Below are 13,201 nucleotides of genomic sequence, written 5' to 3'. Positions count from 1 at the left end.
TAAACCGGCCGATCGTTTTGTTCTCGATAAAATATATTTGGTAAGATACCCCTAGGACTGCATAACACTGTGAACCAGAGAGACCGCCAGGTTTTATGCGTGTCGCTCAATTAAAAACTTGATTACACTACCAAACATTGTATAATTGAGTGTATAATTGACAAAAGACAAACTAAACAGGATTGTAATTCAGCCAGCAGAAGTCAGCTATCATTCTCTCATCGGCGCGCCCCTGTCGGTCCAACGAATACTCTTTCCTTAACTTTTGCAAGTGACAGCTTTGGAAAGGTCTCTTTTATGATTTTCATCTGTTCGCAGTCAGAGTGTACTGCCTTAAAAAAGTTCTTAAACAGGCCAAGCTTTATGTGCAATGGAGGTATAATAACTTTGTCAGACTGAACAAGTGGCTCATAGCGAAATTTGTGAACACCAAGGGTCGCATTGCCTCGTGCTGGCCACTCATTCCTGATGTAATGCTCATGTTTAGCGCGGCTATCCCGCAAACATATGAAGCATGTGTATTTCACGTAACCTCCTTGCATACCTGTCAGCAGACCTAGAACTTTCAGATCCGAGTAAACTCTCCACTGAAATGTGTCATAACAAACAAGCTGCAAAATAGATTTCATAGTTTCATAAGATTCTTTTGCTGTAATTGAGTAAGCAATCGGGATGGCTGGATATGCGTTCTCATTATGCAAAAGGACCACCTTTACACTTCTTGTGCTGCCATTGATGAACAACCACCAGTCATTCTCCACTTGCGTATAGATACCCATCTTCATCAACAAACCAGGAATATCACAACAAATTACAAAGTTATTGTCTTCACTTCTCTTAAAAAATGGCACGTAAGCTGCGTCTCTTGTCTTATAAACAGACGTTCTCGTTTCCTTAGCAAGGACACCGAATTCTCTTAGCATTGAACCAGCCAAACACGCATCCTGTTTGGACTGGCCAAGTCTCCTAACAAACAAGTCCAGCTGTCTCTGGCTGATAGACTTCGGCTCGTCGTTAGGCAGCCAATCATCATAATCTTTACCGCTCTTCTTCATGTTCGGCACATCATCATCATCAATCAAAAGAACATCGAGAAGATCAGAAGAAAACACAGGAGACTCTTCTCCCTCATCATATGCTCTCGGTTTTATCGCTGATGGTAAGTCAGGGTAAATTATGCTTTTAGCTGTCCTTCTGGTAAATTGCGCCGTGTGCGTCAAACAAAAATAGCAATTAGTTACATGATTGCTATTTTTGTTTAAAATTTTCAATTTACAAAAAAATGTTTCACCTAGACTATCAAAACTATACTTTTTCTTTCATCATTCATTAAGTACTAAATGTTTTCGTTACAGATTCTCTTGTATAAAAATTCATGTCTGGTAGTGTTATTAATTTATTATTAGTTTATATTGATCATTAAAAATGTTTTTCAATTCAAAATCGCGTGTTAACATGTCAAAAAATGATAATTAAAAGCCTTAGTTAGACGCTTAAAAAAGTTACGAAAAACCAGTAAAAAAAGTCGTCGTAATGACGACTTAGCAACTGAGAGTCATGAAAAGCGTGTCTTATACTAGAATCCAAAAAAACGGGTGTCAATCATGTGATACAAACAACTTTTACAAATATTTATTTAAGAATCAGATATTGTAAAATCAATTTTCAAAAAAAAGCTGAAAAAAAAATTATAGTAACTTTTTCTAAAGATTGCATTTCATGTTCATTTTCTTCAAAATTATATATTTTTTATAAAATCATGTCATTTGAAACAAGACACCCGTGTTATTTTTTGGATTTACTTCATTTTAAGTTAAATGAAAATGGCTGGTGTTAGCCCATCGATTGCTGTCTTTGAACGAAATGCCTTTTGTTGCTGCTGGGAATTTTTTGGAGCGAGGTCCAAATCTTTATACCCTGTAAATTCAACAATAGAAGATCTGAGGAAGTTGTATATATATCCTGGGTATTCCCTTGAAATTTATAATTACCTAACTGTAGTTTTCTCTAGTTGTAGAAGAAACCTTTACTTGATGAAGTCGGATAATACACCCAGAGGCTCGTGGGGAGAGAAAGTATCAAAGGCAATTCTCATATTTATAGATTAAAATTATTTTTTAAAGACATTTACTTTTTGGCGCTAATTTACTTTTCTACCCCCCTATTTTTATTTTTGACTATGATAGAGAATTTTATCCTGATTAAGAATCGTATAAAAACAAACACCTGAAAACCAAAGGAATGTTCTCTAATTTGATGTTGAAGTGTAAAAAAAATATACCAAAAACGCTAATATTCGCCATCTTTTTTTACAACACTTTAAAATTTCACTATTTAATTATGCCGCCTGGTTTCTGTGTTTAAAAGTAATTAAAATTCTCATGAAAATTCAGAAAGTATTCATGAAAATTCCGATGCAAAAAATTTGCAAAAAACAAAATGTAATTATAAAAGACTCTCTCTATAAGAAATTTTTCTTTATTTCTGTTTTAAAATTAAAATGGCGAATCTAGTCGACCTACTATTATTGAGTTTGATAGCTTTAATTTACCGGAAATTGGTCGCAGGTTTAAAAACAATAATAACGAGTGTATCCGTTGGTGCAGGGAGTTTGGTTTACTTGCTATCAATATGATCTGTCCTCGATGTAACATCCAGTGCAACGAACAAAATAGCTATAATGTTGATGGAAAGATTTGGAGATGCATGCAAATAATAGGTATTACCTATATTTGGACTCGTAGCGCCGGAAAAAGACGTGGCCTTTCAGTAGAAGACATTCAAAAGGATTTAGAAATTGGTAGCAATAAAACTGTTGATGAATGGAATCAATTTTGTAGAGACATTACCGTTACTTATTTTCTTAATAACCGTGTGCAATTAGGAGGACCAGGTTCAATAGTGGAAATAGATGAATCACTTTTTTCAAGAAGGAAATACAACCGAGGTAGAATTGTAGAAGATCAATGGATTTTTGGTACGATATAGCGACTAAAGAAGGGTTACTCATTCCTGCAGCGCACCGCGATGCTGCAACCTTACTACCCACCATCATACAATGGATTCATCCTGGAACTGAAATATGGAGCGATATGTGGGCAGCATACCGAGGTTTAGCAGCGAAAGGTTTTCAACATTACATTTTGTTGATCCCGCAACAATTGTTACAACAAACAGGGTTGAGGCAATGTGGCAAAGAAGTAAAGCCAAATTTAAAGCTATGTTTGGGCCCACAAATCGAGAAGTGATTCCCGATTATTTGTCAGAATTTATGTAGAGAATATCCCGTTTGAATAATATTTTTGTATATAGTAACATTTGTTTATCTAAAATCATTAATATATTTTTAAAAAAATCTATATAATCTGAAAATAAGAAAAAAAGTTATTGAAATTCGAAGTTTTTTTTAAAAAAAAAATACTAAAATAAAAAGAAATTACATAACAAATTTCTCCATAAAATGTTTTAGCGAAATAAAAACCGGGCTATAAAGTTTTTTTTAATGAATAATTTCATGTTTACGGCATTAATTATTAATTTAGTAGTGTTGTAAAAAAAGATGGCGAATATTAGCGTTTTTGGTATATTTTTTTTGACACTTCAACATCAAGTTAGAGAACTTTCCTTTGGTTTTCAGGTGTATGTTTTTATACGATTCTGAATCAAGATAAAATTCTCTATCATAATCAAAAATAAAAATAGGGGGGTAGAAAAGTAAATTAGCGCCCAAAGTTAAATGGTTCAATGGTTAAAGTTGTTGATAACTGCTGTTCAAAAAACATTACAGGCAACCGAATAGTTGATATGGAATTGTTAGTTGAAACTTTTAAGATTCTTTTGTGCTCAGAGTTTTCACATGATTCAGTAAAGCTTAATCAAAATCAGAAATTAGGAATTGCTTTTGAACTTGAATTGAAGTGTACTATGTGTGGTTGGTTTAAATTGTTCTGGACTTCCAAAAAAAGATCAAAAACAAAAAGTTTTGACATTAATAGTAGAATGTTTTACAGTATGCGTAGAATAGGAAAAGGTTATCAATCTTTGAAACTATTTCTTACATTACTAAATCATCCTCACCCTATGACAGAAAAAAGTTACAATAATATTGCTTCTAATTATCAAGTTGTAATCAAAAAAGTTGCCAAAAATATAATGCATCAAGCTGTTAAAGAAATAGGAACATTGAAAAAACAAGATCCAATCGTCAATCAATTTAGATAGTCAAGCAGATATATTATGTGATGCAGGTGTATCTGTTGATGGTACTTGGCAGCGGCGTGGATTTAGTTCAAATAACGGTATTGTTGCAGCAATTTCTATTGACACAGGTCGAGTACTAGATATTGAGGTAATGAGTAAATATTGCCAGGCTTGTATTAATGCCAGAATATGGAAACATTCAAATGTAGAGAAATATGCAAGTTTTATAGCAGACCATACTTGTACAAACAATCATCATGGATCTGCACCATCAATGGAATTGGTTGGCACAATACTTATGCATTGTTGGCACAATACTTATGCACAATACAGTGCAATACTTAATAGATAAAAAGGCTCCAGATAAATATAGTTATTATCAATAATAGAGTTAACATAATTTTTTTTTTTAAACCTTTTTTTCTAAGATTTCCACATTTTCCTAACTTTGCCTGACTGTGGCAAAGATATTTCAAAAACGGTTTGATTAAAACTTCTCATATTTTGACAGATTGTTTATTATGTACAAGGTTGTGCAATAAACCTCAAAATTATAAGAATATATGTGTTAAAAATAAAATATAACGATTTTTCGGTCATTATGGGGGATAAAAATATCATTTTTTTTGTATCCTTCAAACAAATAAAGCACGACCCCAAGGGATAAGTAAGTTGTTAAGTTTTTGAGGTTCATTGCATACCTCTAACATCAAGCTAGTTAAATGCCAAATTTTATTCTATGTGACCTTCTGCATTTTGAAATATTTTTGCCACAAAATGGTCAATTTTTAAGTTTTTGCCCCCTAAAAATTGGCCCACAGGGCAACCCTTTCTTTTTTTTTAATTTTTTTTTTTTTTAATCTTAATTTTATTATGAATTTACTTAATAAATAGAAAAAATTATTTAAATATCAAAATTAAAGATTTTTTTATTTATGGGGTTGTGCACCCTTAAGAGGGTTGAGAGGAAGGCAAAGTAAGAGTCAAGAAGAGAAAAGAGTTTTAAAGAGATTTAAAGAGAAACTTACGAGAAGAATTGGTAAGAAAAGATATTTGAGTAACTTTAAATAAGCGTTATTATCTGTATTGATTTATTGATATTTGCATGAGTTAATATTAAGAGAATATATATTGATGAGAATATTTGAGAATATTTATTAAGAAAAATAAGTAAGAGAAGAAGAACCAGTAGTAAGTACTTTTGTTTGCATTTCGAATATTAATATTATTGTTGTTATTACTATATTGTTATTGAAAAGTTTGATGCTCTAACCGCGCACCTTATCATAGCCGCGCCGTAATATATCACCTGAGGGACCGAACATAGAAAACATTTAATAATACCCCAACCTTGCTCCCAACCTCCATATACCTTTCTACAACCCAAACCTGCCCCTTTCTTAACCAAATACTCCCCATACCATCAACCTTGTTCCCAACCTCCACATACCTAATCCAAACAACACCAAACACAAACCTTCCCTTTACCCATTTCCTTTAAATATAAGAGAAACTTTAACATTAAGAAAATAAAATAAATAAAATAAAAGGAAAAACCACCGCCCTCACAATACGTATATTTTATGAAATTTTTTTTCAAAAATGGTTTTTCAAAATTTGAAAAAATGAATTGTTTCCGTCCTGGGGTCACCACTATAAAACTCATTCCGATTCCGAATTATTTGTTGTCTCCTGAAAGGTTTAATTCTCTTTTTAATCATTTATTGTAAGTTTGTCGGAGAGAGAGAGAGAGTCAGTAGTTATCGTATCCTTGATAATTTTACTTTATAAAAAGTATTGCTACATGCAATATTTTAATGTAGTAAAAGTGACCTATTGCCCAAGGTGAAAATGATGCCTGGTATAGATAGTGCAAGATATTACAGTAATGCAATATCGTAGTATAAGATGTCATCCATGTTGTAAAATGTTACAAACTTAAAATGTATTATTTAACTATGAAGGACTTTTGGGACAACATCAAACAAGCGACTTCAAAGAAGGTGTCAAGTTCTAACAAAAGTAGTATGGGGGGTCAAAAGCTAATACCACTTGATGAGATTGTTTTTGACATTAGACTAAATTAGTTCAATAGAATGTAGTAAAACTATTTTAGAATCAAGTTCTTAGTTTTTATAGTCATATTTAGCGTGTTCTTCTGCAGTATAAAGAAATCTAAACAAAAGTGTTTGTAATTGGCAAAGCAATTTCTTTCTCTGTTAGTGACACTAAACTTAATAGTGTCTTTTTTTGCAAATAACATTTAATGACTAACTTGGTGTATGATATTTGTGGAGAAATTCAAGTGAAAATACAGTTTGGTCTAAAAAAAGTTAGAAAATCATGGTCAAATTCAAAATCATGGAAAATACAGTTTGGTCTAAAAAAAGTTAGAAATTCATGGTCAAATTATTTTTACCGGGTTTTTACGCTTAAATTGGCGGAAATTACGAAATAATATGTTTATGGTTGCAATACGCACACTTAAGCGGGTTTCAGATAGAGACCCCGATTCGTTACTGTTTATCGGTTTGCGGATTGTCCACCGAATTATCTATGCTAAACGGTTCAAATTACTTACGTATTGATTTGATCCGAAAATAATGTATCGGAAAAAAATTCGTTAAAATTTTTTCGGATTATTTTTTCGGATTGCAATCCGGGGGCCAATGCTATAAACAATTCGAAGTTTTTTTCGAGAAAAAAAATCTTTCGTAAAAACGCAATTTCTTAAGTAAATTATTTTTTCGTAAAAAAATGCGTAAACTCGAAGAATATATCGGTATTTGTATTTTTTTCGGCTATTGCTATAAAGCATAAAACGTATACGTCACTAAAATTCACGGACTTTTTTATCCGTAATACATCATTGATAGCAATTTTTGTTTAGTAGGCTTACTTAATAAACTTTATTAGTTATTAAGTAGGCTGTGCTGTCTATTCTATTTTTATAAATATTTTTACATTCTAGTATTTAGTGTTTAAAAAAACTGTGTAAAATTAAAATAGGTACATGGATTTAATTTTTTCGGATGAAGACTTAGATTTTGAAGTTGCAGAATATGAGCTTCGTCACCGATTGCCTTGAGAGGTTGGTGTTTAAAACATCACTTAAAATTACTAAACTTTGATGTTTTTTTATTGATTTTTTATCGAATAAAATCAGAAATCATACTAAATAGGCGCAGAAATTATATTTTTGTTTTGTTTTTCAATATCATTTTAGTCTAATGGTCGCTTTTTTAACGAAGATGTTTCTGACAACGTTTTTCGAGAGCAGTATCGAGTCCTAAGAATTTTATTAGATTTTTAGAAACTAGGCTTAAAGATGATTTGTAACATTATACTACGCGAAATAAAACCACTTCAGTACGTTTCCAGATAATGGTATTTCTTCATTTTATTGGCACAAATGTTTTTTTTCATGTTCTCAGAGACTGTCATAGAATCTCTACCAACACAATTTATCGTATTATGCACAGTGTAGGAGAAGCAATTTACAATGTTAGTGTATTAAGTTAATAAAACTATTGGAAGTATATATATATATATATATATATATATATATATATATATATATATATATATATATATATATATATATATATATATATATATATATATATATATATATATGTAGATATATTCTTTATATGTATATGTATATATATGTATATGTATATATATTACATATATAAAAAATTTATATATACTATAGATTACATCATTTTATCATTGTTAATTTTATATATTGAATTTTAATTTTATATATCTCTGCTGTTGCTACTGTTTTTGAATATAATGATTAAATTGCCATTATTATTACCCTTGTTATATATCATTAGCACTATTAGTAGTTTACTTCACATTAGTTTATCATATATATATATATATATATATATATATATATATATATATATATATATATATATATATATATATATATATATATACGTACATGTAATAATACATATTTTTATCTAAATAGTTTGCTAATTAAAACATACTAAGCTTCCCAAGAAGAACCTCTTTGTTTTCTCTGATCTTTATTGCAAGTGACATTTTAAGTTTTTAGACAGCATTTTATTTTGTTCTGTATTTGTGTATTTGTGCATTATGGCATATTTTATTATGTTGCGTATTTGTGTATTATATGGCATATTTGTCGACTATTTATACTTTTCTTTAATCAAACACTATGAAAAATTTGTTTAACCAAAATAACTATCGAAAACCTACATAAATAAGCATGGAATGTTAAATTCATGCATGCATTGTTAACGAAACAAGGAACTGAATAATCGATTAAATGCTGGGGCAAACGCTATAAACAATTTGAAGTTTTTTTCGAGAAAAAAAATCTTTCGTAAAAACGCAACTTTTCACTTACGAAAAAAAGTTCGTAATCTCGAAGAATTTATCGCTGTTTGTATTTTTTTCGGCTATTGCTATAAAGCATAAAACGTATGCGTCACTAAAATTCACGAACTTTTTTTATCCGAAATATATAGTAGTAATATAATAGTAATTTTTATTGTAATTTTTATTTAGTAGGCCTACTTAATAAATTTTATTAGTCATTAAGTATGCTGTGCTGTCTATTCTATTTTTATGAATATTTTTACATTCTAGTATTTGGTGTTTAAAAAAACTGTGTAAAATTAAAGCAGGAACATGGATTTAATTTTTTCGGATGAAGACTTAGATTTCGAAGTTGCAGAAAATGAGCTTCGCCACCGATTGCCTCGAGAGGTTAGTGTTAAAAACATTACTTAAAATTACTATATATATATATTTTTTAAATGATTTTTTATCAAACAAAATCAGAAATCATACTAAATAGGCGCAGAAATTATATTTTTGTTTTGTTTTTCAATATCATTTTAGTCTAATGGTCGCTTTTTTAACGAAGATGTTTCTGACAACGTTTTTCGAGAGCAGTATCGAGTCCCAAGAGCTGTATTAGATTTTTTAGAAACTAGGCTTAAAGATGATTTGCAACATTACACTAAGCGAAATAAAAGCATTTCAGTACTTTTCCAAATAATGGTATTTCTTCATTTTATTGGCACAAATGTTTTTTTTTCATGTTCTCAGAGACTGTCATAGAATCTCTAACAACACAATTTATCGTATTATACAGTGTAGGAGAAGCAATTTTCAATGTTAGTGTATTAAGTTAATAAAACTATTGGAAGTATATATATATATATATATATATATATATATATATATATATATATATATATATATATATATATATATATATATATATATATATATATATATATATATATATATATATTAGGGTGGCCCTTATTTTTGAAGTTTTAAAATATCATTGTCTGACCCCTCAGATGAGTTCCAATATATAAAAAAATAATTCAGGCCAAATATGAGCAGGATTGAACAATATTTAGAGGTGGCTCAACTAAGCTTTAGTTTTGTGAGAATACCAAAATCGGCGAAAAAAAATTTCAGGTTCTTTTCAATAAATGATTTTGAATATTAAATGAATAAATATATTTCAATCAATAATTTGAACTAGATATCATGTTTCAATAATGTACTAATCTAAAAAATAATTAAATATAAAATTATAATAAATATAAAGGTAATAACGCATAAAAAAATGTTCTTCAATATATCTAAATAAATAATTTATAATTTTCCTCAGTAATTTTATTAATTCATAATTTTCTTCAGTCATTTTTTTCAGTAAACAAAACTAAACATGTAATATAATTTAATATTAGCACCTATTGGGCATCTTATATAATATTTAAATAAATCTTGTGCTAGTTCTTTGTAGCCATCTTGTAATATAAATTTCTTCTTCTACTGTTGTTTGTTAATTAATCAAAATAAAATTTCTATTTAATAGTTATCAATAATCACAGATATTAGCAATCAGCAAAGGTTAGTATGTCAATTTAATTATAAAATATATTATGTTATATATATAATTATATGAGGGAGTCTGTATGACTGTAGATTTCGTTTTGTATTATTGCATGGCATGTCAATGGCATGTGTAATTTTGTAATTTGTTTATGCCAAAAATTGCATAGTTTAATATTATGTTATAATATTATGATGATTAGTATAAATCTGTTTGGCATTTTCAGATGGCATTGCGTTCACAAATTTATCTTGTTAGCCCTGCTGAAAGAATTGAAGGTAGTAAATTGCCATCAGGGAAGCAGGTTCTTGGTCACTTTCTACATCTCCACAATGTTTTGAAAGAGGATATTCGAAAGGCTGCAACCCACGCTATTGAGAAAGTTGAAGATTTCTGGTTTCGAGCTAAAATTCCAACCAGGCATCATTAAGATTCCATCAAAAAGCTTGAGCAATTATTCTTCGAGTGGAAAAGTCTAAAGAAAAACAAGAGCCGCAAGACCGAGACTCAACAAACAAATGAAACCGCATTTTCAGCCGCAATAGAAGAACTGTTCGACATTGCACATGCTGACGCCATGGAGCTAATTGAGAATCAAGAAGATAAGGTCTTTCCGGAATCTCAAAGAAAAAAGGGACGACCTGGCTGCATGGGCGGAATCGATAAGGTTCTGCTTCAACAACAAAAAAAGCAGAATGAGAGAAAGCAGATATTGCAAAAGAGAGTACATCGATCTCAACTTGATAAAAACACCTTGCTAGATAAAGCTGTGTTGGAGAGCAGCAGCGCTGATTCAGAAGAAAGTCAGTCTGAACCTGAAGATGAGGATCCAGTTCTAAGCACAAGTACTGTTACTCCTTCTTCTTCATCACGAAAGCGAGGACGCCAAAGTGTTGTTTCACCACAGCTGGCATCTATGCTTGATAGAAATAAAATGAGCGACAGGGCTGCTATGATGGTCATCGTTGAGGCTTCGAGGGCTCTTGGACAAGACGCTGAATCACTCGCTTTGAATAGATCAACCATCCAACGACTCCGTCGGAAACACCGACAGCAAATTGCCTCCGGAATCATTCAACATTTCAAGCCAAATACTGCTCTTACAGTACACTGGGATGGCAAGCTGATGCAAGATCTGACTGGAACAGAGAAGGTGGATAGGTTGCCCATTCTTGTCACAACAATGGGGAAGACAAAGCTTTTGGATATTCCAAAGATTCCTGCAGGTAATACATAATGGTATAATATATAATGGTATAATATATATGCCTACTTTTATTTTAGTTAAATGTTTTTATAAATTTCGAAATCATTTATTATTATGAAATGTGAATGTGAAATCATGTCAGACAAACTTTAATAAAGACTACTATAAATTACTTTTTAGGCACTGGACAAGACGAGGCCAAAGCAGTCTATGATGCTATCCGAAAATGGGAGCTGGAAAACTTTGTCCATGGTATGTGTTTCGATACAACCTCTTCCAACACCGGTCGGCTGTCTGGCGCTTGCGTTCTTCTCGAACAGCTACTAGGGCGGCCTCTACTGCACTTTGGTTGTCGACATCACATCATGGAACTGGTATTGGCTGCTGCTTTTTGTGTCTGTATGGGACCCAGTAAAGCTCCGGAAATACTCGTTTTCAAACGATTTCAAGCACAGTGGTCATCCTTTGACCAGGAAAGTTATGAAGATGCCTTTTCGGATGATGTTGCCTCAGCTGAACTCTCCGAAGTCAAACATGTAATCATTGTTTTCTGTGAACAGCAGCTGCAAGATCATCAGCCACGAGATGACTATCGCGAGCTGCTCAAACTGATGCTCATCTTTTTAGGAAGAAAGCCTACAGATTGGAAGAATTTTCGAGCGCCTGGGTCAATGCATCAAGCTCGATGGATGGCGAAAGCCATTTACAGTATAAAGGTTTTGCTGTTTCGATCACAGTTTAAGCTGACCTTGCGAGAGTCTCGTGGCCTCCTACGTGTGAACATATTTCTTGCAAAGGTTTATATCACGTTCTGGTTTTTGGCGCCTCTGGCTTACAAAGCCGCTAGGAATGATCTACAACTTATTCAACAACTCCAGGCTTACCCTGATCAAGATATTGGTGCCGCAACATCACGCAAGCTTGCGGGCCATCTTTGGTACCTGTCAGAAGATTTGATCCTTTTCAGCCTCTTCGATCCAGAAGTGGATTTCACTACGAAACGCGAAATTGTTAAAAGATCATTAGAACAGGAAGGAGAAGAAGTACCTTTGAAACGTGTCGTGGTGGACTTGGCGACAGTACAACAAAAGACGCTTCCTGATTTTGTCTCAAAAAGAAGCAGAAACCTGTTTTCTATTCTGGGCATGCCAGATGGATTCCTGGCCGAAGATCCTGAATCATGGAACAGGAGAGATGACTTCAAGGTTGCAGAGGCAATCGTGAAATCCCAGGCAGTAACAAACGACCATGCAGAACGAGGAGTTGCCTTGATCCAAGATGCAACAAAGTCTGGCCGATTTAAGAGCGAAGAACAGCTGCAATATGCTCTGCAGGTTATCGAACAGAACCGGGCAAACTTTCCGAATGTGAAAAAATCCACCTTACTTCACAATTAACTAGTTCAACTAAGTGAAGATGTGTAACTTTGTGTATTCTATTGTTTCTGTGTTTGTCTCTGTAATTAAGAACTGTTTTTAGTAGTTAGAATTAATTTTCTGTATGAAACTGATGGCAAAATGTGCTGAATTCTGTCACAGATATCAAAAATTCGTATATGAGAAAACTTTGACGGCGTTGAGCCACCTCTAAATATTAATATTTTTTTATGAAACTTTACACATAATTTTTTTGTATGAAATGGAACCATTTAAAATGGTCAGACTTAACATTGCTCTTATTTAATTTTTTATCATCATATAAGGGCCACCCTAATAAATATGTAATATATAGTATATATTAACATAATATAAGTATGTAATCAATCAATCATATTTCTAAATAAAGATTTTACATTCAAGTTTATATACAAATAGTTATTAACTAATGTAAAGTAAACTACTAACAGTGCTAATGATATATAACAAGGGTAATAATAATGGTAATTTAATCAT

At 31.8% G+C, this 13,201-nt stretch overlaps 2 protein-coding genes across 3 annotated transcripts; both read left to right on the top strand.

Annotated features, from left to right (window-relative positions):
• Nucleotides 1-5,174: 5,174 nt before the first annotated feature.
• LOC149892051 (uncharacterized) lies at nt 5,175-10,451 on the top strand. Of its 2 annotated transcripts, XM_090079261.1 has the most exons (6): nt 5,482-7,291; nt 7,427-7,704; nt 8,833-8,952; nt 9,088-9,249; nt 10,085-10,119; nt 10,329-10,451. In XM_090079261.1, the coding sequence occupies exons 3-6, from the start codon at nt 8,875-8,877 to the stop codon at nt 10,441-10,443; spliced, it is 390 nt and encodes a 129-aa protein (XP_089935387.1). In that variant the 5' UTR covers nt 5,482-7,291; nt 7,427-7,704; nt 8,833-8,874; the 3' UTR covers nt 10,444-10,451. The 2 variants fall into 2 exon arrangements, with proteins under 2 accessions (XP_089935388.1, XP_089935387.1); XM_090079262.1 differs by lacking the exons at nt 5,482-7,291; nt 7,427-7,704 and adding an exon at nt 5,175-5,239.
• On the top strand, nt 9,499-12,990 carry LOC149892050 (uncharacterized). The gene is made up of 2 exons (XM_090079260.1): nt 9,499-11,328; nt 11,490-12,990. The coding sequence occupies exons 1-2, from the start codon at nt 10,680-10,682 to the stop codon at nt 12,704-12,706; spliced, it is 1,866 nt and encodes a 621-aa protein (XP_089935386.1). The 5' UTR covers nt 9,499-10,679; the 3' UTR covers nt 12,707-12,990.
• The last annotated feature ends 211 nt before the right edge of the window (nt 12,991-13,201 follow it).

This window comes from Hydra viridissima, unplaced genomic scaffold (assembly GCF_058129835.1).
Source record: "Hydra viridissima isolate aposymbiotic clone 2 unplaced genomic scaffold, HvirCarnegie_v1 scaffold_2, whole genome shotgun sequence".
NCBI lineage: Eukaryota > Metazoa > Cnidaria > Hydrozoa > Anthoathecata > Hydridae > Hydra > Hydra viridissima.
This window is presented reverse-complemented; position numbering and strand designations above follow the sequence as displayed.